This window comes from Cetorhinus maximus, chromosome 14 (genome assembly GCF_964194155.1).
Source record: "Cetorhinus maximus chromosome 14, sCetMax3.hap1.1, whole genome shotgun sequence".
NCBI classification, from domain to species: domain Eukaryota; kingdom Metazoa; phylum Chordata; class Chondrichthyes; order Lamniformes; family Cetorhinidae; genus Cetorhinus; species Cetorhinus maximus.
In genome coordinates this window covers 50623281-50650020 of record NC_135892.1, presented here as the reverse complement: position 1 = coordinate 50650020, position 26740 = coordinate 50623281, and the positions used below count along the sequence as shown (strand labels likewise).

The following is a 26740-nucleotide window of genomic DNA, read 5'->3' as shown; positions in this document are numbered from 1 at the left end:
TTACTTTTCTACCTCTGATATTAACTAGTATAAGCCATTAAATATAATTTAAACAATAAAGAAGGCTTAAACAAGAGTTTACATCGGGATTACCTGTAACTGATAAGAGGTTAAAATATCCAGCATGAAAGTTTTGTAGCATTATATTGTAGCTGGTTGCAAAATTCATTGATCATTGACTGTTCTCATACATTATACATGAGTACAACATTGACTTGGTGCAAATTTTGGAAAGCTAGTTCAATACTTGACTGTAGATGTCAATGTTTTGAATGAGAGTTGCCTTTAACACCACTTGTAAAATTTCATGTCTGATAGGTTGCAGAGTTACAGATGAAATTCTTCACTTAGTACCAAATAAAGAGAATTTCAGATTAACACTTAGAGCCATTAAACTATGGGCAAAAAGTAAGTAGCACAGATACTTCATTTACTGACTAATCTTTAGCAGGTGTTAAAAGAAAAAGTACTGAATGCTATTGTAAAAATCTATTCTAGGGCGTGGAATATACTCTAATATGCTTGGATTCCTTGGTGGTGTTTCATGGGCCATGCTAGTAGCAAGAACCTGTCAGTTGTATCCTAATGCAGTTGCATCTACTTTAGTCCACAAGTTTTTTCTAGTCTTTTCCAAGTGGTAAGTAAAACTATTTGGAACTTGCAAAAACTTTACTGATAATTGGAAAAATATACCATGGAAGTTATATATTGAAGAGGATGAATTGTGTAAACTTTTTCGAGTATACATTGTAAAGCAAAATACTACGGATGTTGGAAACCTGAAATAAAAATGGAAAGCGTTGGAATTACCCAGGGGGCCTGGCAGGATCTGGGGAGAGAGGAACAGAGTTAACATTTGCAGTTGTAAATTACTCGTCTTCAGAACATTGAAGAAGAGTCATATTCAACTAAAAACATTAGCTCTCCACAGATGCTGCCAGACCTGCTAAGCATTTCCAGCACAAAAACAGAATTACCTGGAAAAACTCAGCAGGTCTGGCAGCATCGGCGGAGAAGAATAAAGTTGACGTTTCGAGTCCTCATGGCCCTTCAACAGAACTGAGTAAAATTAGGAGAGGGGTGAAATATAAGCTGGCTCTGTCTCCGAACCTTGAAGAAGTATTTCCAGCACTTTGTTTCAATTCCATTGTTAAAGTAGTTCAATTTCCCTGTGTGGAATAGATTTCATTCAGAATATACCAAAGCCAGTACTCCAAGAAGTGTGTGGTGCAATAAATTAGTTAAAGCTGTTGATTAAAACCACAGGGCTTTTTGTCCAAAAATAGTGATAATTGAATGTATACAGTTGACCATTGAATTTTGGTAATGTTCACCAGTAATACTGATACTAAAAGCTTGCATGGAGTTCAGCTTTCTTGTTCTCTGTGCTAATGTACTGTAACTGCAATGATGTTCATAGCTGAAAAAGAGAACATTTATCTTGTAACACTGAAAAACAGCACTCCAGTACAGACATTTGTATTGTCTTTTAACGATTTCAAATAAACTGCTCTTCACTTAGTCTAAAATTTATATTGCATTATTGTGGAACTAAAATCCTAAGGACCTGGTATAAAACCAAACCAACGTTGTCAACTTTTTAAAAATTTGCATATCCTGAAGTGATTTCTGATTTGCATTGAGAGGTGTTCTGGGGAAGGCATTTTCGCACCACTTGGGTTTGGCATCACATGTAGCATAACATCAAACTTGATCTTAGCAAGCACTTTAGGGCTTCCTTGGACCTCCTAAGAACTTTTAAACCTACTCAGAATTGATTGCTGATGCTCCCACTTGCAGTCTAACCTTTTTTAATGTTTAAAATTTGTACCTGCAGGAATGTATTGTTACCCTGCATGTGCTTGTTTACATAAAGTGCTCTCTTAAGCAGGAGAATTTTTGGTTTGATAACCCAGCCAGGTAATATAAAGAGGTATCACCTGGCTGCAGCAGAGTGCGATCACCAGTGTATATAAATTGTTAGAAGCTTTACTGTTTGGTTAGCATTGAAGCTGAGCTAGTGTTTTTTTTTGTTGTTGTTTAGCTTTTACATTGGTGTTATCAAATAGTCATTTAGCTGTCCTGAAAATTGTTTGGCTTTTTTTGTTTTCAGGGAATGGCCAAATCCAGTCTTGCTTAAACAACCAGAGGATAGCAACTTGAATCTGCCAGTTTGGGATCCACGGGTATGACTGAGCACAGTACTGAATACTAACTTGATTTGATGTTTGTTGTATATTGTCACATCTGATATTTGTTCCACAGGTAAACCCATCTGACAGATACCATTTGATGCCAATAATAACTCCTGCCTACCCACAGCAAAATTCTACATTCAACGTGTCCTCATCAACGCGAACAATAATGATAGAAGAATTCAAACAAGGTTAAATGTTTTATTTAAATATACCTTGTAGTTTGGCAGAAAATGTTTTTATTAGTTGCTGGTTTTTTTATAGGCTACAAGATCTTTATTTGATGTCCACACTGTCTTTCTAAAATTCTAAAAAAAATTAGTCTTCTAAAAAAGGACTTGATCGTTTGTAATTTTGGCAGAAATGCTATTTGTATAGTATCACAGCAATGCTCCTTATGCTTTAAAAAATATCACTCCAAAAAACTATTGCTATAAAACATAAAACGGCATCTTTAAAAATAGCACTACCTACCAGTCTGTTCACCCTGAAACCCTTCTTTTTGCAGCAGTGTATTAGCTTGTCTTTTAAACCAATTTGTTATTTTCAATGACTTGCCTCTTGTGCTCCCTTTTACTTCAACCACCACCAAAGTAAAGAATTTTGTTAATTTCTTTCATGAACATTCTAATGTCCTTTTTTTTCAAACAAAACTTAGTCCAAAATCAAGATAGTTAATTCCTTATCCAAAAGCAGAGATTTTTAATGAACAATGGTTCAGTTGTGGTTTCACATATACATATCTTGGTGCCTTAGTCAGGCTTAGGACATATCTTAATTCCCACAGGATTTTGAGCTCAGAATTGTCCAATTTAGCACCACTGAATAATTTTGGATGTCCGTTTTAAATGAAATTCCACAAGTTAAATCTGCAGTTAATATGCTTTTAAGGTGCTTTGTTTTATTTGCACTGTTGAAGTGTGATTTTATTCCAGATCCATACTGATTTGGTTTTGTATGTTCAGGTCTTGCCATTACTGATGAAATACTACAAGGCAAGACAGACTGGTCTAAACTCTTTGAACCACCTAGCTTCTTCCAAAAATATAAGTAAGTAGTTGTACTCTTTCACAATGTAGCCTATAAACTTCTAGTACAATATTATAGTCCTATTGCAAATGTGTGAGCATTTTCAACCTGTTTCTGGAGAGATCTATTCCAATTTACAAAAATATATGAAAAGCTTTGATTAGATTTTAAACCTATTGATTATGTATTAATAAAAACTTGAATTATAGTGCACCATTGTGGTAAGGGATATCTGAAAGTTGGTTGCCATGGTGATGTCATATCAACTGAGAACTACTTACAATTTCATTACTTCAGTTTTGTTGTATTCCAATGTACTGTTAATATTAGTTTTGTCATGTCATCGTCACAGTTAGACTGTTGAAACTGTGTATGCCTGTATCCAGCACCTGCTATCCCCCGCTCAGTACTATTGGGTGTATTTTGTGAACGGATCCACTGCTAGTATGGGTAGGGATCCTCATGTGTTTCTTTTGGTCCCTAACAAAAGGCGTAGTGAGTGACCCCCTCATTCTAGGGAACCTGATAGTTGTTTCACAGCTACTTAAAAATAGGAAGATGTTTTCTATTTGAGCCAACAATGTGGCATAATTCTTCAGATTCTTAGAAGTTGAAGATTTCCTGAGCTCTGCTGTGTCCCTACACAAGCTAATTTCTTTATTCCACATTTTTCTTTCCATATTGGATAGATTATTTTTATGCTAAATATTTTCTCAAGGTTCAATCGTTGGTCATTCCCATTGTTGTGCATATAATCTGGAGTGTACTTTTCTTTCCTACCCAATTTTTGTTGCATTATACCATGCACTGGTCATAATGCAGCACCCTTACTTCATGGCCCCCACTGTATAACCTGTACTACCTGAAATAGCACTGTATTGAGACAACAAAGCTTTGGGCTAAATTTATTTACATGAATCAAAAGTGTCTCTGCAGATAGAACGTGTGCACATATTGAGACTGTTTCAGCTAAACAAAATAAGTGACAGTCATTCGCTGACTCTGGTCAAGGCATAGCCCTGAGGAATCAGTGTCAAGCTGCCTGGTTTAAATTTCAAACAATGCTGGCAGTTAACTGTCAGTCATCATCAACTCGTGCATCCTCAATGGCCTCTACCATTCAGAGTCCACTTGCCAACCAATCAGCACTCATCGCATACAGCATAAGCTTGTTTTTTTTTGCCAAGTGCCCTGATGAGTGCAAAACATAAATCTTCGACATGTCTCTTCATCAATAATCATGAGTATTGTGACCAAACCTACACTTTTTGCAAAAAGCGTCTTTTCCATTCAAATGCATTTGTCTGTTAACACACACTTAATTTGTTGATTTTGGGTTTGACTGTTACAGCAAAAATTTTAAAGTGAAACCTTGTCCAACAGTTCCTTTCATTGGTCATTTGGGAATTCTTTCCACATTATTGGACTCTGTAAGGATCGTAACAGTATATAGATTCCACCATCAGAACATTATCTTCCTCCATTCTTTTCATAAACAGGAATAAAGATTCGACTTTGTCTAGAAACAGAAGATCACCGTCTCAATTTATTCGGTCAAAACTAAGCTGGTTCAGACTCGAGATAGGCTTTTCCTGTTGGCTGCCAAAATTAGAGACACTGTCAGACTGAGGCTGCTTCTGTCTTGGAGTACTGCTCCTTAAGACGCTGTTCACTAAGAGAATTGTATAAATCACACCAGGCTTGTGCTTTTTCTTGTGACTTGTATTTTAATTTGGGGAGTTATCTTTTTGCTTGAGGTTAAGCTACTGAAATGTGTATGTTTGCTTGTTAACAATAACAATCTAATGCTTACCCATTTTGTGCTGTAGTAGTGGAGCGTGCTTAAGGTGTGAATTGGTGATTAATTTTGAAAATCGTAAGACATTGCTTATGGTCAAGCCACTCCACTGCTGCATAACATCTTTTTGAAGTCTTTTTTGCTATGAATAATTCATAATGAGGTCATTTTACAGTTTTATTCTGAAATTTTTTTTTGTGAGATTCTCAACTTACTTGAAGTTATTAAAACTATTTTTATTTGTTTACAGGCACTACATTGTATTAACAGCAAGTGCATCCACTGAAGATCATCACTTAGAATGGTGAATACTCCAGTTTAAAAAAAAGACTTACAATGATAATGCCAGAACTGCAAGGTCATTCCTATTGGAACAAGTTAATCTGGCTGGGTGGTCTTGAAAAGAGAAGGCTGTGGTGACTTAATTAAAAAATCTTTATGTAATGTTTTGATAAAAGACAGTGTTTCAACTTTTTTGGGAGGAGGAAAAACTAGGGGCCATTAAAAGATGTTTACCCAAAATGGGTAATTCAGAAAGGTCTTTACTGAGAGAGTGATGAGGTAAATATTATACATGTATTTATGGGGAAGAAGGGAATATACTGGCAGTTAGATGGGAAGGATGGGAGGAAGCTTGGATGCAATTTAACACTGGTATTGGATTAATTGGGCTGAATGTCCTATTTCTGCACTGCATGTCCTACTTCAAAATTGTGGTTCTTTAGATGACTCCTAAACTAAAAATATTTTCCCTTTTTTTAGGGTTGGTCTTGTTGAATCAAAAATCCGTGTACTTGTTGGCAACCTTGAGCGAAATGACTACATTACTCTTGCCCATGTAAACCCACAGTCTTTTCCTGGCTTAAAGGAACATCATAATCTGTAAGTTAAGCTTTACATTGACTTAAATGCCTCATGTTATAAATTGGGTGGAGCCCATGTATGACTGCTTGAAATACACTAGCTAATTAAACTTGTCTATGGCTTTTGTGTACTTCCTTTGGGGAATATACTGAATATGATGTATGATATTTGTTTTAAACCTGATAATACCACAATACATCGCAGATATGAATTTATCTTGGAAATTAGCATTTAATCATAATACGTCCAATACTGGCCAATTTGCAGATTTTAGCTTTTGCATGTACTACCTGCTAAAAGTAGTTATTGCATTTTCCACATAGCTAATTCCTGAAGCTACACATACCCTTAAAATATATTTGAAAATGCCTCTGTTAGCACTTTTTTTAATGTAGAAAAAAATGCCCCACAGCACTTGAAGTGTAATTTAAAAAATCACCTGTTATAAGTCTCATTTGATTCTTAATTTTCTCAATGTTTCATGTTTGTGTCATTTGCTTTGGTCTGATGATCATCCAAATTCCTTTGTATATTTGGTTTTTTTTAAATAGTACATTTTCTTTTTAAAATGGCATTACTATCTTTCCTGGCAGCAGTTGCAGGCAGAAGTACTAGACAGCAATAACTAAAGCCATAAATCTTCAACCACTTGCACTTATGGATAGGAATGGCGAAGGGGTTAGCAGTTGGGATTCTTCAACAAATTTCTGATTTATCCGCTACTCCAACATGTGGCTAGTTTGCAGACCTTCTCTACAACTGGTTGACTCAATTTGTAGCTTAGAAATCCTATTCTGGAAGGCAGCAGAGACATTAGTTATAACTTGCAATAAAGCAATTGAGCCTGTAGTTAATTTAAGTTATCACATTCATGCCGTGATACACAAAAACAAATGTTATATCTTTACATTATCCCCACTGGCTGATATCCATCACGCTCCAAACCTTAAAAGTGCACTAGTGTCACGTGCTTATTATTCAGATTGAATTTCTGTACCTCTTATTTTAGAACTAAAATTGCTAATGCAAGTTAGTCATACTGAAGTTGATGACAAGGAGTTATAAGGATCTGATGCCACGGATTCTCGGGAACTGAGGTCAAAATTGAGTAATCTCAACTAGTGTAGACCAAAGTGGGAATGATATCCTAGGAAGAGTCTCTAAACAAGGTGCTCTAGTGGAAACCCTAAGGTTCAATGCTTATGGGGCAGAAACAGTATTGTGGATGCATAACAATCCAGGTGAATGTGTTGGGTAAGCCACATCAATTACATTTGCTGCCATGATCAGCAAGTTGATGAGTCTCAAATTTAGTCCTATTGATTCCTATTGACTATGGGCAAAATGACAATTTCTTAATTGTCTAAATTGCTTCAATTTCTAAATTCCAATGACATTTGAAGTTGTTGCCAATCCATCATTCTTTTCTAAATTGGTACTGGAGTGATGTGCTAGGGCTTTGGGTAAAGATCAACAGAAACAAGGCATCTATCCTTCAGAATGAAGCTCAAACATTATCTAGAAGCTGAATAGAGTGAAAATTTTAGACAAGTGTTATCTGAAATGCAATAATTATTTTGCCTTTAAGACTTGAACCTGAAACCTCTGAGCAGCGGCAATGCTGTGCACACTTCCATTGTGTGAAGATTCGTGCGACCTGACGCTGCTGCGCATTTGCCTGGGATCTGCTGATCCCGGACTTCAAAGGAATGCTCAGCGTCAGCCAGAGAACTCCCATCAAAATGGAGTGGAGTCAGGGGAAGAGAAGACTAGCTGCACTAGCTAGCACTCACAGTGGTATTCCGATAAGTTTCGAGTGTGGATGGGGACGGTAGTTAGGGCAGGAGTTTGGGGTGGGGATGGTCGGGTCTGGGGGATGTGGGGTGTGGGGGCGGGTGAATGATTGGGGGTGTCGATTTGTGAAGTTGCCTAGGTGTTAGACCAGGTTTTAAACTGTCTTAACATTTCCTGGGTAATTATCAAGGTAAGTCACACACATCTGTCCCAAGCCTCCAGCTCTAGCTCAGAGTTGGAGACATTCGTGCAGAATTCCGGGCAGCAGGGAATTGCCCATCAGAAGTTTTAAACTTCCCCGGAAATTCCCACGTAGGTCCACACGTCAGGACTTCCACAGAATCCTAACAGGCAACTTCAGTCATATCTCCAGAGACCAAAAGATTTGGGCCTTGATTTTAAAGGCTTCATTTAGTGCCACAATTTTTTTTAATTCTTACACAGCTTGTGGGTATAGTTGGCTAGGCCAACATTTATTGCCCATTCCTAATTACCCTTGAGAAGGTGGCAGTAAGCTGCATATGGTGTAGGCACATGTAAAGTGCTCCTTAGGAAGGGAGTTCCAGGATTTTGACCCAGCGACAGTGACGGAACAGTGATATAGTTCCAAGTCAGATGTGTGTGGCTTGGAGGGGACTTTGCAGGTGGTGGTGTTCTCATGCATCTGCTGACTTGTCCTTCTAAGTGGTGGAGGGTTTGGAAGATGATGGCAAGGGAGTTGCTGTTGTGCATGTTGGAGATGGTGCACACTGCTGCCATTGTGCATCAGTGGTGGAGGGAGTGAATGTTTAAGGTGGTATATGGAGTGGCAGTCAAGCTGGCTCCTTTCCCTGGATGATGTCAAGCTTCTTGAGTGCTGTTGGAGCTGCACTCATCCAGGCAAATGGAGAGTATTCCATCACACTCCTGACTTGTGCCTTGTAGATGGTGGACAGGCTTTAAGGAGATGAGTTACTCACTGCAAAATTCCCAGCCTGTGACCTCTTGTAGCCACAGTATTTATATGGCTGGTCCAGTTCAGTTCCTGGTCAACATGAATTCCCAGGATGTTGTTAGAGGAGGATTTGGTGATGGTATTACTGTTGAATTTATTGGGGAGATGGTTAGATATTTCTTGTTGGAGATGGTCAGTGCCCGGCACTTGTGTGGCGTGAATGTTACTTGCCACTTATCAGCCCAAACCTGAATGTTGTTTGGGTCTTGCTGCATATGGACATGGACTACTTCAGTATCTGAGGAAGCTTGTGCAATCATCAGCGAACTTGCCCACTTCTGACCTTATGGTAGAGAACGTCATGATGGAAGCAGCTGAAGATGGTTGGGGTGAGGACACTACCCTGAAGAACTCCTGCAGTGATGTCCTGGAACTGAGATGATTGACCTCCAACAACCACAGCCACCTTATGACTCCAACCAGTGGGAAGTTTTTCCCTTTCCCATTGAATCCAGTTTTGATAGGGCTATTTGATGCCATACTTGGTCAAATGCTGCCTTGATGTCAAGGGCAGTCACTCTCAATTCACCTCTTTTGCCCATGTTTGGATCAAGGCTGTAATGAGGTCAAGAGCTGAGTGGCCCTGGCAGAATCCAAATTGAGCATCAGTGAGCAGGTTATTGCTGAGTAAGTGCTGTTTAATAGCACTGTCGACGTCACCTTCCATCACCTTGCTGACGATCAAGAGTAGACTGACAGGGCAGTAATTGGCCAGGTTGGATTTATCCTGCTTTTTGTAGGCAGGACACCGTGGGCAATTTTCCACATTGTCAGCTAGATGCCAGTGTTCATAAAGTTCAAAATAGGAGTACAGTTTTCTGCAAATTAAAAAAATAAGAATCATGGGATTCTAGGTATTCTAAAAGACTTCTAGATAGATGAGAGAAATTGGCAAATTGATTATTAGGCCTGTTTATACTGAAGCATTCCCATCTGAGTTTTTTCAACATTTGCCCCAAAGCTTTAATGATGTACTACTACCAATAATTAGGATTATGAATTTGTGCTGTACCCTACCCTGTGGTGTGGAAGATTTGTGCACCCTGCAAAAATCTTATAGAAGATCAGAAGTAGGCCACTCAACCCCTTGAACCTGCTTTGCTATTCATAGATTATGTCTAATCTGCACCACATTTTCCACCCCCCCCACCTCCCCCCCAAGTTATCTGTACTGGGGCCTCTGTTCATATATGTAACAATAACTTGCATGAAGGATTAGAAACGTATATCCAAGTTTACAGAAGATACTAATTTGGGCAGAATAGTAAGTTGCTTTGATGGGAGCAGAAAGTTACAAAGGGACTTAATTTTGCAGGTGTCATTCAATGTGGAGAAGTGTGACATCATCCACTTTAGATCCAAGTGAAATAAATCGCAATATTTTCTTATTGTTGAGACATGTGCAGCAAAGATTTAGTTACTCACAAATCGCTAAATGTTAGTGCACAGGAACAAAAGGCAACTGCAATAGAAAATGGAATGTTGGGCTTTATCTCTGGGGATACAAAGAGACTTTGGTTAGAACCTAACTGGAGCACTGCTTTCAATTTTCAACATTGTATCTCAGTTGGAGTGCAGATTCATTAGAATTGTGCCATCATTTGCCCCTTCAAGCCCCAAGGCCAGTTGCATAAACTTGGTTTCATTTTCTTGAGTTTGAAAAATTGAGGAGATGTCGAATTGACATATTCAAAATAATTAATGCAGGAAAACTTGACTTCTGGTGGACGATTCCAAAACGAGGGAGCATCATCATAAATTAGAGTTGGGCCATTTAGGGGTGAAATCAGGAAGTTCATTTCACAAAGGGTAGTGTAAATTTGGAACTCTCTCCATCAAAAGGCTGTAGATAATGGATCAATTGAAAGTTTCAAGACTTGCGTTTATTTTATGTTAGACAATGGATATGGAACAAAAGCAGGTACATGGACTTAAGGTACAGATTCACCATGATCTTATTGAATGGCAGAATAGACTCGGGACTGAATGGCCTACTCATTTTCCTTTATGCTGTGTATCAGGTTATAAAAGCCGACAAAAGCCCGGATATTGTAATTATGGCACTATCAACATGACAGCAACTTCAGGTGTCCACATATGCATAGTTAAACATGAAAATCCCAGAAGTTACTATCAGTGATTTTCTACTTCCTCACAGGGTGTGCATTGAAAAGTCACAGCAGATGAAAATTGTTAAACTCTTGAATTGATGTGAATTTTCACCTTGTATGCTATTGATTCCTCAGTAAAAAGCCTTAGTTACATCTCACTCAACAGGTTCATAATTACTGCAGAATAATATCTCTGGCCCTGAAAAACTAATTTTATGCTTGTGGAATATCAAATTTCTGCATTATGATAAAAATTCCAATTATTTTTAAAATATTGATATTTCAGCTCCTCCTTAACCCCAAGTGCATGTTCCAGTGTTTTATTTCATTATTTGTAAAGCGATTAAAGTGAAGGATATTCTGTGCTTATTTCCCAGTTTGCTGTCTGCTTAAAAAGGGAGGAAGGGATCGTCCAAGTCATTACAGACCTGTCAGTCTGTGGTGGTCAAATTATTAGAAAAAATTGAGGACAGCATAAATTGTCATTTAGAATGGCACAGATCTATCAAGGGCAAACAGTGTGGATTTGTTAAAGATTGGTTGAGTCTGACTAACTTGATTGAATTTCAAGGAGGGTCGATGACTGTAGTGTATCACTTGTAGTCCACATGGATTTCAGCAAGACTTCTGGCATGGCTGAATGATCAGAAAAGTAAGAGGCCATGGGATCCAAAATTGGCTCAGTGGCAGGAAACCAAGGATTATGGTCAATGGCCATTTTTGTGACTTGAAGGCTGTTTCACAGTGGGGTTCTGCCAAGGCTCAGTTCTAGCTCCCTTGCTTATTGTGGGGATATATATCAATGATGTAGTCTTAATGTTGAGGACACAATTAAGTTGTAAATGATTATCAACCACACAGTCCATTTATTTTGTTTAGTGAAAGAGAAAGTTGTAGACTGCAGGAAGATATCAATGGACTGATCAGAATGGTAACAGTGACAAATGGAATTCAATATGGAGAAGTATGAGGGAATGTCATGGGGAGGACAAATGACGAGGGTAAATGCAATAGATGACAGAATAGTGAGCATTTTAGAGGAATGGAGGGACCTTAGTCCACAAATCCCTGAGGGTAGCAGGACAGGTAGATGAGGTGGTTAAGATGGCATTTAGGACATTTTCCCTTTTTTAGCCAAGGCCTAGAGCATAAAAGCAGAAAGATTATACTAGAACTGAACAAAGTACTAGTAAGGCCACAGCTAGAGTACAGTATACAGTTCTGGTCACCACATTATAGGAAGGGTGTGATTGCACTAGAGAGTACAGAGGTGATTTATGAGGATGTTGCCAAGAATGGAAAATTTTAGCTATCAGGAAAGTTTTTAGATTAGCTGGGTTTGTTTTCTTTGGGACAGAGGAGGCTGAGGGGTGATTTAATTGAGGGGGGCCTAGAGAGAGTGAATAGGAAGGCCCTATTTCCATTAGTAGAGAGGTTAATAACCAGGAGGTATAGATTTAAAGTAATTGGCAGAAGGATTCAAGGGGAGCTGAAAAACATCTTCAGCCAAAGGGTGGTGGGTCTGGAACACTCAAGTCGGCAACAGGGAGGCGGAAACCCTCATTGCATTTTTTTTTAAATTGAAGTGCTATAACCTAGTGGTTCTCAAACTAGAATGCAAGGAGACTTTCCAAGGAGTATACACAATAACTTGAAAGCACTTACTGAGCAAGGCCTGATGGGCAAAGTGGTCAGTTCTTGGATCTTGTTTTGCTATCATGTAGCCACTTGGAACATCTTGCCACTGCTTAAGACACTGAGCTGTTTGGTTAAAAGTCCCGTGAGGAGTGATATGGCAGAATTTGAGTCTTGTATTGATGCTCAATGACTCGAGGAGAAGCACAAAGCTATCAAACAAGTGTGAGACCATCTTGGGCAGTCTCTAAGTGCTCTCGTGAATCGAGGCTTTACCAGAATGACTAAATCAAATTCTATTTTTAGTTGCATTGATTTTTTTTTAGCGGGTGTTTTGGGACCAAATTTTGCAATTCCATCTTTTTTCCTGGGAAAATAAAAATTGGGTTTTGTATATGAATTACGAGTATCGTTGGTAAATATCACACCAGGGATCAACAGACTCTGAGAAGCAGGCGCACCCATCTTACTGATAGCTTTAAGTAAATACTTTTTTTCTTAAATGCATTATTACAAAACTCTCTTTTGTATGATACGGTATTATCATTTAGATGAGGATCCATGATTATTCATTTGAAGGGGGGCCTTCAACCAAAAATGTTTGAGAATTACTGCCATAACCTGCAGGGCAATGGGCCAAGAGCAGGAAAGTGGGATTAGCTCTTTTAGTCTGCACAAACATGTTTGGCAAATGGCTGCCTCAAGTGGTAATTTCTGTTTCTTCGTGAAAACTCTTCAACCTGATTGGCTGCTTAGCCTCTTGATGGCATTACTCTTGCTGGATGCCATGAGTTGATGCCAAATTAAATTAACATTTAGAAAGGTGAAATTCGCACCAGAGATTGCTAAATCTTTGAGGTTTTTTCAAGTTGAGTGACGAATGTTGTCATTTTGCTGCTGACTGCAAAATATGGCCCAAATATGTCTTACCTTTTTTTTCTTTTCTGTAGGGATGATTATGTTACCATCTGGTTTATTGGAATCATTTTTAAGAAGGTGGAAAATGCAGAAAGTGTAAACATTGATCTGACACAAGATATTCAATTATTCACTGATACAGGTAAAGAGTTATTCATTAATTTGATCAGTTCAGTAGTGTCTTCGATGGTTTCATATGTTTGTGGACTACAATTTAGAACTGAAGTCCTTGGACTTACTAGGATGAGATAAAGTCTTGTAATCTCTTCCTTTTATAATCTAGCCTACAAAGTTTAGCAGATTTGTGGTGTCCACGCAAAAATAAGTTGCATGGATTAATTTTAGCACCTTTCTAAAAATTGCAGCTTGAATTTGGACATCCTGTTTGTACTTTGACTAAAATTCTTGGTGCCTTTGTAGTTTAACTCTTGAAATTTACGTAATGCTATCCACTCAGTCTCCAGTAACTATGTTGCATTATCTGACATACTGTTCATTCCAAGAAGAGTAATTTCAGACTCCTCTTGCTATAATGCTCTCAAATGTTTATATTTCATATTTTTATCATCCGGTTTCATCTCATATAAGGAAAACACCTAATAGCCTCTTTTGCAGCATACTGGTTGTGGGTAGCTCCATGTCAACCTACTTTTCATTAAATACACTTCGAATGATTAGATGTTGTGGAAAAAAAGTTTTAAAAAGATACCCTTCAAAATGTCTTGCACTGAAGTTCTGTCAAACTCAATTTTTCAGCATTCAAGGCAACTTGGCAGTCTTCCACATGCTTTACCAATGATCTGCAATCCAAGGGTTTCTTTGTCACAATTCGCCGTTTTCCCCCAACTTTATCATCAGATGTAGATATGCAGCTAGTTACTCCTGTTTCTCACCTAATCACAATGTTTCTAATATCTCAATTTCTAATTTATAACTGTAACTATGTCCTCATCTTGCACTTCAAGTCAAAAATGTTTGCCTCATACGGGATCTGCAATGTTTAAATTCTGCAACTAGGCTACTATGTGGTGTCTTTGCAGATTATGTATTCCAGAGCAGCTCCATTTGAAAGCAATCAAGCTATGCTTCTGGACCACCTAAGAGCTAATCTGGAGTAAATAGACCATGACCAGTCTAAAGTTACAAGCTTCATTGTTCAGCAGATTATCTGTTTTGCAATCAGTGGTAGAAATGCAATGTTCTGGGTTGCTTTACAGGGTAAAGATTAGAATTTTTTTCTTAATTCATTTTATAGTTTTATTTTGTAACTTGACGTGAATGGCATTTCTTTTCCCTTCATACTCAGATTTTCATTTCCAATTTCAATCTTGCATGAGAGTCTTTATTGTTAAAACTGGTAAAGAATGAAACAGAACCCCAATTTAAATCTACAATAAGGGGTATTGTATCACTATTTAGATGTCCAATAGTGATGCAAAGAACCTTAATTTTAGACCTGGTAATTTCTCTTATGGAACTAAATTTCAACCCAGGAAGATGCACTGAAACTGAAAGACACGGTATTTTTATAGATGTAGGAAACATTCTTGTAAGAATGCAAAATAAGCTGTTAAATGTGGGCAAGAAGGCTTTGATTCTTTAATACAGTCCAAAGTACAATTAAGTGGTGCATCAGAAGATCACAGGAGGATCAGTAGCCATGATAAATGCTATAGACTTAAGAACAATTGAGGTCTAATCTGTGGACCAACCAGATTCAGAGAAAATCAAGTGTGGCGTCACAGGGAACCAGGTAAGTGGTTGGTGAATATTTTGCTCGTTTAGCTTTTGAGAACTGGTACCATTTATTGGTAACTGTAAGGTTTTATTAGTAGTAAGGTTTTTATAGTAGTAGTAAAGCTTATTGGGAGTAGTGGGGATTAACAATTAATTGAAAAAGTAATTAACATTGTGTGAATAGCTGGATTATAAAAAAAGGTAAGCTTTACATAACCTTTAAGTAACCAATTTATAGGCTCAGGAGAAGGAGCTGATCAGTAAGTAAGTCTACTTAGCAGCCTCCAGTTTATGCTAAATAGTCCAAAAGTAAGCAGGGCTGCTCGGCCACCTGAATGCCCATCCTGTGGCATGTGGGGAGTCATGGACACTCCACATGGCCTAGTCAAGCACATGTGCAGGAAGCGTCACCAGGTGTACAAACTTGAGCTCCGGGTTCCGGAACTAGAGCAGCAGTTGGAGTCGCGGTGGTGCATCCACAGTGCTGAGGACCACATGGATAGCATGCTTTAGGGAGGTGGTCACACCACAGGTTAGGAGCTTGCAGGCAGAGAGGGAATGTGGTGACCACCAGGTAGTGCAGGAGTCCCCCTCTGAGCCTTTGTCACTCAAGAACCAGTTTTCCATTTTGGAAGCCATAGAAGGCAATGGTTCCCCAGAGGAGTGCAGCAAGAGCCAAATTCAAGGCTCCACAGGTGGCTCAGCTGCACAGGCGGGAAGGAAGAACAGTTGAAGAAGAATAGTGGTATTAGATTTGATAGTCAGAGGAAAAGACGGGTGTTTCTGTGGCCATAGACATGACTCCAGGATGGTATGTTGCCTCCCAGGTGCCAGGGTCAAGGATATCACAGAGGGGCTCCAGGGCATTCTTAAGGGGGCCGGTGAATAGCCAGAGGTGTTGGCTCACGTTGGTATCAATGACATAGGTAGAAAGATGGATGAGGTCCTGAAGGCAGATTTTAGGGAACTAGGTAAGACATTAAAAATCGGGACCTTTAGAGGTAGTGATCTCCGGATTACTGCCAGTGCCACGTGCTATTGAGCATAGAAATAGGAGGTTAGAACTGATGAATGTGTGGCCAGAGAGATGGTGAAGGAAGGAGGGGTTCAGATTTTTGGGGCATTGGGACTGATTGGGGGGGTGATGGGACCTGTACAAACTGGATGGTTTGCACCCCGACGGGGCCGGGACCAATATCCTTGCCTGGAGGTTTGCTAGTGCTGTTGGGGAGGGTTTAAACTAGGTTAGCAGTGGGGTGGGAACCTGAGGGTAGACTCAGATGGGGCAAAATCAGAAATGGTAATGTAAGGCAGAAAATCAGTGAATAAGTCTGGAAGGCAGAGGAAACAAAACATAGAAAATAAAAGAGTTTGGCTGTACTCAAGGGTATGTACTAGAATGCAAGGAGCATAGCAAATAAAGCACGCAAGCTGAGGGCATGGTTAGAAACGTGGCAGTATGATATCATAGCTATTGCAGAAACATGAATTAAAGAGGGAGAGGAATGGCTGCTCAACATTCCTGGTTACAGGGTTTTTGAGGGAGATAAAAGCGGGGGCTGGTGGCAGTTTTGGTTAGAGAAGAAATTACAGCTGTGAGTTGGGATTATGTCAGAAGGATCATCAATTGAGGCCATATGGATTGAGCATAGGAACAAAAAAGAGGCAGTCACATTACTGGGGCGTGTACTATGGACCCCCAAACAGTCAGAGGGAGAAGAGCAAATATGTAGACAAATCTGAGAAGTGCAGTAACAATGGGGCAGTAATAGTAGAGAATTTTAACTACCCCAATATTAACTGGAATAATATTTGTATGAAAGGGATGGAGGGAACAGAATTCTTAAGGTGCATTCAGGAGAACTTTTTTGGCCAGTATGTAGCAAGTCCAACAAGAGAGGGTGTGGTTCTGGACTTAGTTTTAGGAAATGAAGCTGAGCAGGTAGAAGGAGTGACAGTGGGAGAGCATTTTGGTGTTAGTGATCGTAATTCAGTTAGTTTTAACATAATTATGGAAAAGGAAAAAAGAACAGGAGTTAAAGCTCTAAATTGAGGCAAGGACAATTTTACTAAGCTGAGGAGTGATTTATTAAAAGTGGACTGGAAACCGCTACTTGAAGGTAAATCAGTGTCAGATTATTGGGAGGCAATCAAAGTGGAGATTCAAGGGGTTCAGAGTAAACATGTTCCCACAAAGAAAAAGGGTAGGACGGCCAAATCTAGAGCCCCCTGGATGATCAGTAAAGGAAAGCTCATGTCAGACACGCAACTCAATACTACAGAAAGCTGAGAGGAATATAGAAAGTGGAGGGCTTAATCAGAAATGAAATTAGGAAAGCAAAGAGAAGGCATGAAAGAATATTAGCAAGCAAAACCCAGGAGAACCCAAAAAATGTTTTTACCAAAACATAGAGTAAGAGGATAACCAAGGAAAGAGCAGGGCCCATAAAAGACCAAAAAAAGGTAACCTATGTGTAGAGGCAGAAGATGCAGGTATGGTTCTTAATGAATAATTTACATCTGTCTTCGCAAAAAGGGGGCCAATGCAAACATTGGTTAAGGAGGAGGAGTGTTAAGTATTGGATGTGATAAACATAGGGAGAGAGGAAGCATTAAGGGGATTAGCATCCTTGAAAGCAGATAAATCACCAAGCCGGATGAAATGTACCCCAGACTTGTTAAAAGAAGCCAGGGAGGAAATAGCTGAGGGTCTGACCATCATTTTCCAATCCTCACTGGATACAGGTGAGGATCAGAAGGATTGGAGGCTTGCTAATATTGTACCTTTGTTTAAAAAGGGAGTGAGGGATAGACTGAATAATTACAGGCCAGTCGGTCAGACAAATTATTGGAATCAATTCTGAGGTACAGGATAAACTGTCACTTAGGCACAGATTAATCGAGGACAGTCATTATGAATTTAAGGGAAGGTCATATCTGACACATTTGAATTTTTTGAGGAAGGAACTAGGAGAATTGAGGTTGGTGCAGTCTACATGGATTTTAGCAAGCCTTTTGACAGGGTTCCACATAGACCGGGTAAAAAAAAAAGTAAAAGCCCATGGGATCCCAGGGAATGTAGCAAACTGGATACAAAATTGGCTTAGTGGCAGGAAACCAGAGTAATTGTTGATGGGTGTTGTTGCGACTGGAAGGCTGTTTCCATTGGGGTTTTGCAGGGCTCAGAACTAGGTCCCCTGCTTTTTGTGGTAAATTTTAATGATTTGGACTTGAATGTAGGGGGACTGATCAAGAAGTTTGCAGACGACACAAAAATTGGCCGCGAGGAGGATAGCTGTAGACTGCAGGAAGATAGCAATGGACTGGTCAGGTGGGCAGAAAAGTGGCAAATGGAATTCACCTCTCAGTTCTCTGGGTTGATGCATTTGGGGAGGTCAAACAAAGCAAGGGATACAATAAATGGGAGGCTACTCCGGTGTAGAGGAAGGGAGGGACTCGAGAGTGAATGTCCACAGATCCCTGAATGTAGCAGGACAGATCAATAAGGTGATTAAGGCACATGGAATCCTTTCCTTTTATTAGCTGAAGCAATGAATATAAGAGCAGGGAGGTTATGCAGGAACTATATAAAACATTAGTTAGGCCACAACTTGAGTAGTGTGAGCAGTTCTGGTCATTTACAGAAAGGATGTAATTGCACTAGAGAGGATACAGAAGAGATTTATGAGGATTGGAAAATTGCAGCTATGAGGAAAGGCTAGGGTTGTTCTCCTTGAAACAGAGAAGGCGGAGAGGAGATTTGATTGAGATGTACAGAATTGTGAGGGGCCTGGATAGAGTGGGTGGGAAGGGTATTTTTACTTTAGTAGAGAGGCCAGTGATTGGGGGGCATAGATTTAAAGTGATTGGCAGAAGGATTAGTGGGGAGACTAGGAAATGTTTTTTTATCCAGGGGGTTCTAAGAGCCTGAAAGGATAGTAGAGGCAAAGTATTTGGATATGCACCCGAGGTGCCGTAACCTGCAGAGCTACAGACCAAATGCTGGAGCGTGGGATTAGCCTGGGTGGCTTGTTTTTTGGCCGGTGCAGTCACGGTGGTCCAAATGGCCTCCTTTCTGTGCTGTAAACTTTGTGATTCTAAATAAGCATTGTGCTGCTTTCCTTTCAGTATTACCTGCCTAGAACAGGTGGAGAACTTGATCTTTGCAAAGTTCTTAGCAAGGGACAGCAGTACAACTTGAATCAGGAATTAAAGTTGCTCCACTTGATAACTCATTGCTTAACTTGCCCAAAGGTTTAGTTAATAAGACTGCTACTAAAAGGAGAAAAATTTAATATTTTGTACCCTGGTGGCCACAATAAAATAATTTAGAATAAAAAGCTGTGTCTGAGGAATTCATGGGTGGATCACATCTGAGTGACTGGAGTACTGGATGCTTTTGAAGAGCAGTGGCTTTAAAGCAGGACCTGAAAAAAAATTAGAAAAACAGAATACCCCAGATGCTAGAAATCTGAAATACATTCGGAAGAAACACAGACTGGGTGACTGCTTTGTGGTACACCTCCATTCATTCTGCAAGCATGACTCCAAATTTCCAGTGGCCTGTCATTTAATTCTTCACCTTGCTCTCATACTGACACATCTGTCCTTGGCCTGCTACAGTGTTCCAGTAAAGATCAATGCAAGCTTGAGGAACAGAACCTCATCTTTCAGTTAGGCACTTCACAGCCTTCTGGACGTGACATTGAATTTGACAATTTCAGACCGTAAACTCTTAACCCCGCCCCCCCCATTTTGTTTCCCTTTTTTTGCATGTTTCGGTTTTCCTGTTATTTTCGCTTTCAGGCATAACGCACCTGTGCACGACACATCCTTTTTTGTTTCTTGCCCCATCACCCTAAAACACTCTCCACAGATACTGCTTGACCTGCTGAGTATTTCCAGCATTTTCTGTTTTTATTTCTGATTAAAATTTGTATGTTTAAAATGGCAGAGCAGGGTGCAGCTGGAGATCATGGAGAATTTGCTTAATGAAATACTGGTAACTGCAGGAGGCACAGAATGGAGAGATTTTACAAGAGTCCCAACTAATAGCATGTTTCCGAGTGTCTAATTCATACTTGCGCTGCATGGCAGGGGTTAGTTCTGCATTAAGCATTCCCATTCAAGATGTATAGCTGGAGACCTTAGGCAGAATTTGCTTAATGAAAGACTGGTAACTGCCTGTTGTGGCGTGCAACAGCTTGCTAGTGGCATTGTGTGTGGATGTTTTGGATTGGTCCTGATTTAAGGTGCAAGTTTTGCTCTTGCCCAAGCATATAACCATAAAGGTTTGACTTAACCAATAGCAAGCATTGTGCTACTCATATCTTGTAGATTGGCTGTATGCCTCCAGTGTTAGGAAAGATGCCCTTTGAAATGGAGTCGGGTGGTTTTCTTTGCAATCTGATGTCTACAGTATCCATTGCTAAACTGATATAGACTAAGTAGAGGGTAACTTGTCAGTACTGACTGTAATGCATAGCTTTCATATTGCTGTAAATGGTTTTTTTAAAGTTAATCACTGATTTGTAATCCATCTGGTCCAGTCAGTTCTTTTCCATGTGCTTTTCATAATTTTCAATAAGGTTGCTGCTGCAGTAATGAGTGAAACAGTTAGTGGAAAATTTGAGTTGCTGGGTTTAGATGCCCTGATTGAATTCATAGTGCAAAGTGAGAAAGTAACAGTAAGGAATGCAGAGGATCAGAAATTATTTATTAAAAATACTGTCACTGGGTGTACCACTTCTTTATAAAGGAGTGCATCCCCAAAATCAGCATGAGGAATACCATTGATTAGTATGTTTGTATATTCCGTTTATGGGAGTAGGGAATGCATGTTTACGGTACCAGAAAAAATAGTGTGCCAATTTTAACATTTTTGTAACAACTTTGAATGTAAATTTGCTCGGGACTGCCTCAAATTAATCAGTTCTGAAGAAATTATATTGGATTCAAAATGTTAACTGTACTGCCAGACCTGCTGAATTTTTCCAGCACCTTCTGTTTTTATTTCTGGAATTAAACTGTTTTCCATTTTTGTAGTATCTAATGGGATTACACAATCACCAAAACAAAGCTCTGGACAGGAATGCTTAAATCTGCAATACTACTAGAATTTCTTTCAAAGCAAAATCACCATACTGTATTCTAACTATATTGTTGGTTAAGATGTTTTATCATTTAACTCTACAAATCACCTCTTTACTTATCTTCTGCTCTTGCCTGGAAACAATTCTGGTTTATATTGCAGTATACAGGCAAGCAAACAATATTAACATGCTGAAGGAGAAAATGAGAATTGAAGCTACGCATGTCAAAAAGAAGCAGCTCCATCAGTATTTGCCGGCTGAAATTCTACAGAAAAGGAAGAAGGTAAATGTGCACTGCATTGAACTTATTCAGCTCTTTACCTTTGATTGCATTTTTGTTTAATTCTCATTCTGTTTGCCTTCCAGCAAAGCATACCTGACATTAATCGGAACTCTTCTGGAAATGTTGGTAATCAAAATCGCACTTCTTTGGAAGGAAGTCCTTTGGACAGTTCAAGGGATACTGATGTTGGCACCCCTCTTGGTTCTCCTGCACTGTTACAAAAATCTTGTAAATCAAATACTCTGGGAACAGAGGACTTGCAGAAGTATGTGAAACTTCATGTGGAACATGTTGAGTATGTTGGCATTCTGTGTTGTAACGTTATGACACTGAAGAATTTTAATTTTTCTTTACTAGAAACAGTATTTCCCCTGGAAAAGTACAAGCTTCAGATGTAACAAAACTACTACCTAATGAGGGTGCTTCTCCAGAAACGCCGCTTGGCCAGGCGAAGTCTAGACCTGTTATTCTTGCAAGTATGTCAACTTCTCCTAACTGATTTGCAAGACTACACATTGTGACTTCACAGATGTTAACTATAAACTTTTCCTTGCAGAGAATGATCCGATTTCCACTGCAAATCCCACTCCTCCTCAAGCACTCTGTACCATTCCCACTGTTGTTGGGCGTAGTGTAATTCCATGTTTGACATCTCCTCCATGTAACCAGCCGCTACCAAATGGGACCAAGCTAAATCCTAGCCCAAACAGCTCTTCATCGAAAAGACCTCATTCACCTACTTTGGAAGAATCTCCGAAACGACTTAAAGACCTCCCATTGGTAAATAACAGCAGGGTTTAGTTTATGCAGAACTTTTAGGTTTACCAGCACTTCAAACTTAAAACACCACATGCTTATAAGTAGCAATTGAGGGTGGAGGTGATTTTATACCTGATATATGATGGGTGTTAGTGAAAACTTACTTGGTTGCTGTTTTTCTTAGTATGACCTTGAAATAATTTTCCTTTTCTGCTTTCCATTTTCTTTCATTTTGACTTACTCGCACCTGTTCTGGTGCTGACTAGAACCAGTAGCAGATCAAGTTTAGAAGCTAATTGTGTATGTTTAAACTAACTATAGTCTGTAATCTCTCATTTATTTGCCTTTTGATTAAATTGCATTAATTTACTGCCAACTTCTCACATCTGCGTGAAGGAATATTCTTCTTACAAATCAAAAAGAACTGTCAAAATTGCCTTGTGTCCCTACCTCTTCCATCCCTCATTATTTTTCTATATTTGGGGTTTACCAGATCAATGTCATTTTGTAAAGTATTTCTACTGACTGCCTGCAACAAACTTTCAGTGAACATAACACACAGTGCTCTTAAATCAAGTGATTTATGCTGAGATCCACATTGAAAGAACTGTGGTTTATTGCTACAAAATTGTCACTCAAGTTAGAGCCACTTAAGTTAAGGCCACTTTTGATAAAGAGCATTGGTGTTTCAGACAATGCAAAGTTAACTTACCATTTGAGGTAAAATTCTGAAATGCTACTGGTTCATGCATTTGGAGGAATGGTTGTTGCATAATGGATGTAAATGCAAATTACACCACAAATGGTAGGGAGTGTCATTTAAGCTTTCCTTTTATTATTTGTTCTCAACACGTCCCCATGCTGGAAAGGCCTTATTCATTGCCCATCCCTATTTCCTTGAGACACTGGAGGTAGGCCTAGTTTTGAACTGCTGCAGCTCTTGTGGCAGAGATGCTCCTGAAATGCTGCGAACTAAAGAATTCTAGGCTATGGACCCAGTGACTATGAAGGAAAAGTGATGCGTGTCTAGGTTAACATAACCTCTCACTTTGAGGTGATGGTTTCCCATGATGTTGCTGCCCTTGTCCTTCTCAGTCATAGAATTTGCATGTGAGAGTTGTTGCGCAGTCAAAGTAAGCTTGGTAAGTTACTGAAGTGGATTCTGTAGATGGTCTTCAGTGTAACCACAATGATGATGAGAGTGGATATTAAACCTGGGGTACTGACCTGTCATGAATGATGTTGAACTGTGTTGTGTTTGCATGGCAAGTGGTATGTGTTCTGTTGCACTCCTGTCTGAGCCTCATGGTGGAAAAGGCAAAGCAGTTTATCCTCGGTTGAATTTGTGGTACAAAGCAGGAACTTGATGGAGGGTATGGTTATTTTATTTGTAATGCGCATATCGCAAGAGCATTTTTCTTTTTCAACGGTGTTAGGATGATATTGGCCTAGAACAATATTTCCTTTTCAAAACAAAATTGGGAGCATGTCCTTTCAGGAGCCACAGTTAGTATTGGCACTGTCGGGCTTTTTAAATGTTACATAATTTAATTTAGAGCTAAATTAAAATTAAACACTTATCACAATATTCTGGAATGTTGTTTCAATGCTTTTCTTTCCTGTCCTTCCAGATGTGTGCCATTGAGCCAGATGATTCTGCTTTTAAACAACCCTGTTCATCAAATGAAGAGGACGGACAGAAATCTCAGAAAGATGGACAGGTAGTGGTAACCACAGCTGAAGGTTGACTACAAGGGTGTTCATGGTGACTGTGGGTGTTCATTTCTCACTGGTTTAAAGGGACCATTCACTAGCACCTAAGACTGTACAGCTTTACCCTTAAACTGGTGAACCTGTCAGTAAATATTAGTTCATTTATCTGTAGTCCTCCCTCTTGTAAATTCAGTCCCCTCTTATAAATTCAGTCCCCTCCCCAGCTTGATTATCATTATTAAATCTAATGTTAAAAGTTAATATTAATTAAATATTTGAATTAATTGAAATATTTTATATTTAACATCCTGCCTGTGTAGAATATTCCTGAAGACAGTATGTATTGGCAGGAGTTATGGAGAAGTGTTAATGTGCCCGTTCGCAGTACCCAATAGCTATACCAATGGCATGTCTTCTGCATGAAAGGCAGTTTGTGCAAGATGTTGCTCTTGTAATCTTGCTTTCTATACTGCATTTTACAGTCTGTACCCTAGTGTTTTAGACTTATACAAGAATTTATGCAGGTATAAAGAAACTTGTTTGCAGCTTTATATTTAATTTCACTGTTATGTTGACTTAGGTTGATCAACAAGAATTAAGTGACATTTATATGCACATTTTTCTGTTGCGGCTCTGTTCCCCTATAGGGAAATGTTTGTTGTGCAGCATTTTACCTGTTGTCGCAGCTAGCACCAATCTGAGTGATTGGAGGCTAACTTTCAATACAACAAATAGCTGGAATACCCCAGATGTATCAGTGGATATTCAGCTCCCTTACAATGTCTGGTTCAATTGTTTGTCATTTCAAGTAATAGTATCAGCGCACTGAATGTAATAAATTGTTTCCATGCACTTTGATTCTTTTAAAACAATCAAATTTGCACGTTTTGTATAGTGGGGGGGAGAGGTTTCACCTATCTGAAATTTGTTTTGCTTCAATTGATTAAATTGTTGTCTGTATGTAACAGGACAGCCACGGAGAAGTGAAATCCATGCCCATTCCAACAATTGATACAAGATCACAGGTACCACCTATTAAATCTCTTTCTTCACAGGAAACGATGATTCTACGAGTAATGTCTGCACTCAAAACTTTCTGAAGATTCTTTAAGGGAGCTAGAATGATTTTCACTCTTAAGTTTTTTTTTAAAAAAAATCTCTTGTACTTCTAGAACTCATCTTTAACAAGTGCAATTTAACATGCTTCTTTCTGTCCTTGTTTTGGTGCTGCTTCTTTTTTTACAGAGACTACCTAGCAAGGAGCTGCCAGATGCATCATCTCCAGTCCCCACGAGTAGCATACGTGTCATAAAAAATTCCATCAGACTAACCCTTAATCGGTAGCATCTCTATCTTGTCAGGTAAATGTAATTTGTAATTCTTAAACCATTCAAGCATGTCAGTTGTGTTTTGTTAAAATTTACCTTGACATGAAAAGTGGAGCCCTTCTATGTAATTGTTACCCTGACTTGGTGTTGAAGCCAGAAGGTGGGTTGGTCAAATCTACTCCACTATACATTTTGCAGACCAGATGCTAGAAGTACCAGAAGTATGTTTTGGTTTACACTTCTTCAAAGTATATACGTACTGATGACTGACTCTGCTGGTTAACCAGCGATGTCCATAAACTTGAGGCCTTTTTTTAGAAAATGAGAAAGGAGGGAGGAGAAAATCAAAGCCTTAAATGGATGGAATAGCATCTGGCCATGTAGATCAACCAGTGTCCTGGACACATTTGTCTCTTTGCCCTGAATTATGCATTGTATGTGTGTAAATACTTGTGAACAGCCTTTTATTGAAAAAAAATCAGTATTGCATTGACAGTTCTTTTCAAAAGGCTGATATGTAATTTTAATAATTGTAAAATAACAAAAAAACTTGTCCTGTGATGTATTTTTATGTTAACCGCACCCCCCCCTCCCCCACCTCCTCCATTGTTTTGTGTATATAACAAAAAACAAAAAATATGTAGTCTATTTTAGTTATTGGTATAGGGTTTTGAGGTTAAAATCTTTACAGTTGGAGAATTGCATCACTATTCAGGAAAGCATTTACAGGCAATTGTTTTTGATTATTTCTAATGGCCAATGACAAGTCTGCTGATTTTTCTAGTGTGTGTGCGCGCGTGTGTGTGTGTGTGTGAGTGTATATATAGCACTGCATATAAATGTCTACAAAGCAGAATGAAAAGTTTAGTAATTGCCTAAAATTGCCTGTTTTCTGCTGTAACTTCATTGTCACTGTGATTTACATTTTCCAGTGCATTCAGTTGATTGTTTTGTAGGCCTAAAATCTATATGTATTTGAAAGAATATTTTTGTATTTACTGTATATAAAAAAAACCTTAAAGAGTAAAAAAAACTTTAAAAACTTATTACGTGTTTTGTGTATTGTAAAATTTAGTCATAACTGAACTTCCTGTGGAGAATTAACCCTCCAATTAGATGGTTAAAATTTGAACCCCAGTCTCCATTAACACTCTGTTTTTGTCTTATGGTTTTGAAATCTGGAAGGTTGCTGTCCATAAACTAGCATCCAGCATAGACCAATGAGAAACTGGGCTTGAGTCTGCACACAGAGGAGCCAGATTTAGCACTATTCGCCAAGAGCTTGCTCATGAACGCTGATCTTTGATTTCAGAATCTGGACTAAAACAGTATAGATACGTTAAGTACTACACTTGACAAATCTTGCCAGCCTAAACCAAACTTCAGGGAATGACAGAAGGTTTCCTTTGCTGCTCAAGATGCGATTTTGTGGAGGACTGATTAACCTGTTTGTAGATGTCGTGAAATCTTGGCTTGTTCAAATAATATAC

General features: G+C 39.0%; 1 protein-coding gene across 3 annotated transcripts in view; it reads left to right on the top strand.

Moving 5' to 3' along the window:
- The window catches only part of papolg (poly(A) polymerase gamma), a 65431-nt gene that overhangs the window by 26029 nt on the left and 12662 nt on the right, over window positions 1–26740 (top strand). For 2 of the 3 annotated variants that reach the window (XM_078556909.1, XM_078556911.1), the window contains exons 9-23: window positions 319–408; window positions 499–637; window positions 2114–2186; window positions 2266–2386; window positions 3161–3245; window positions 5273–5326; window positions 5785–5904; window positions 13371–13480; window positions 21329–21450; window positions 21534–21715; window positions 21808–21926; window positions 22007–22230; window positions 23841–23930; window positions 24891–24947; window positions 25168–26296. In XM_078556909.1, coding sequence (XP_078413035.1) covers window positions 319–408; window positions 499–637; window positions 2114–2186; window positions 2266–2386; window positions 3161–3245; window positions 5273–5326; window positions 5785–5904; window positions 13371–13480; window positions 21329–21450; window positions 21534–21715; window positions 21808–21926; window positions 22007–22230; window positions 23841–23930; window positions 24891–24947; window positions 25168–25266 — 1685 coding nt within the window. In that variant the 3' untranslated portion in view covers window positions 25267–26296. Of the gene's footprint in view, window positions 1–318; window positions 409–498; window positions 638–2113; window positions 2187–2265; window positions 2387–3160; window positions 3246–5272; window positions 5327–5784; window positions 5905–13370; window positions 13481–21328; window positions 21451–21533; window positions 21716–21807; window positions 21927–22006; window positions 22231–23840; window positions 23931–24890; window positions 24948–25167; window positions 26297–26740 lie in introns of those variants that run through there. The other variant, XM_078556910.1, reaches the window with a different exon arrangement.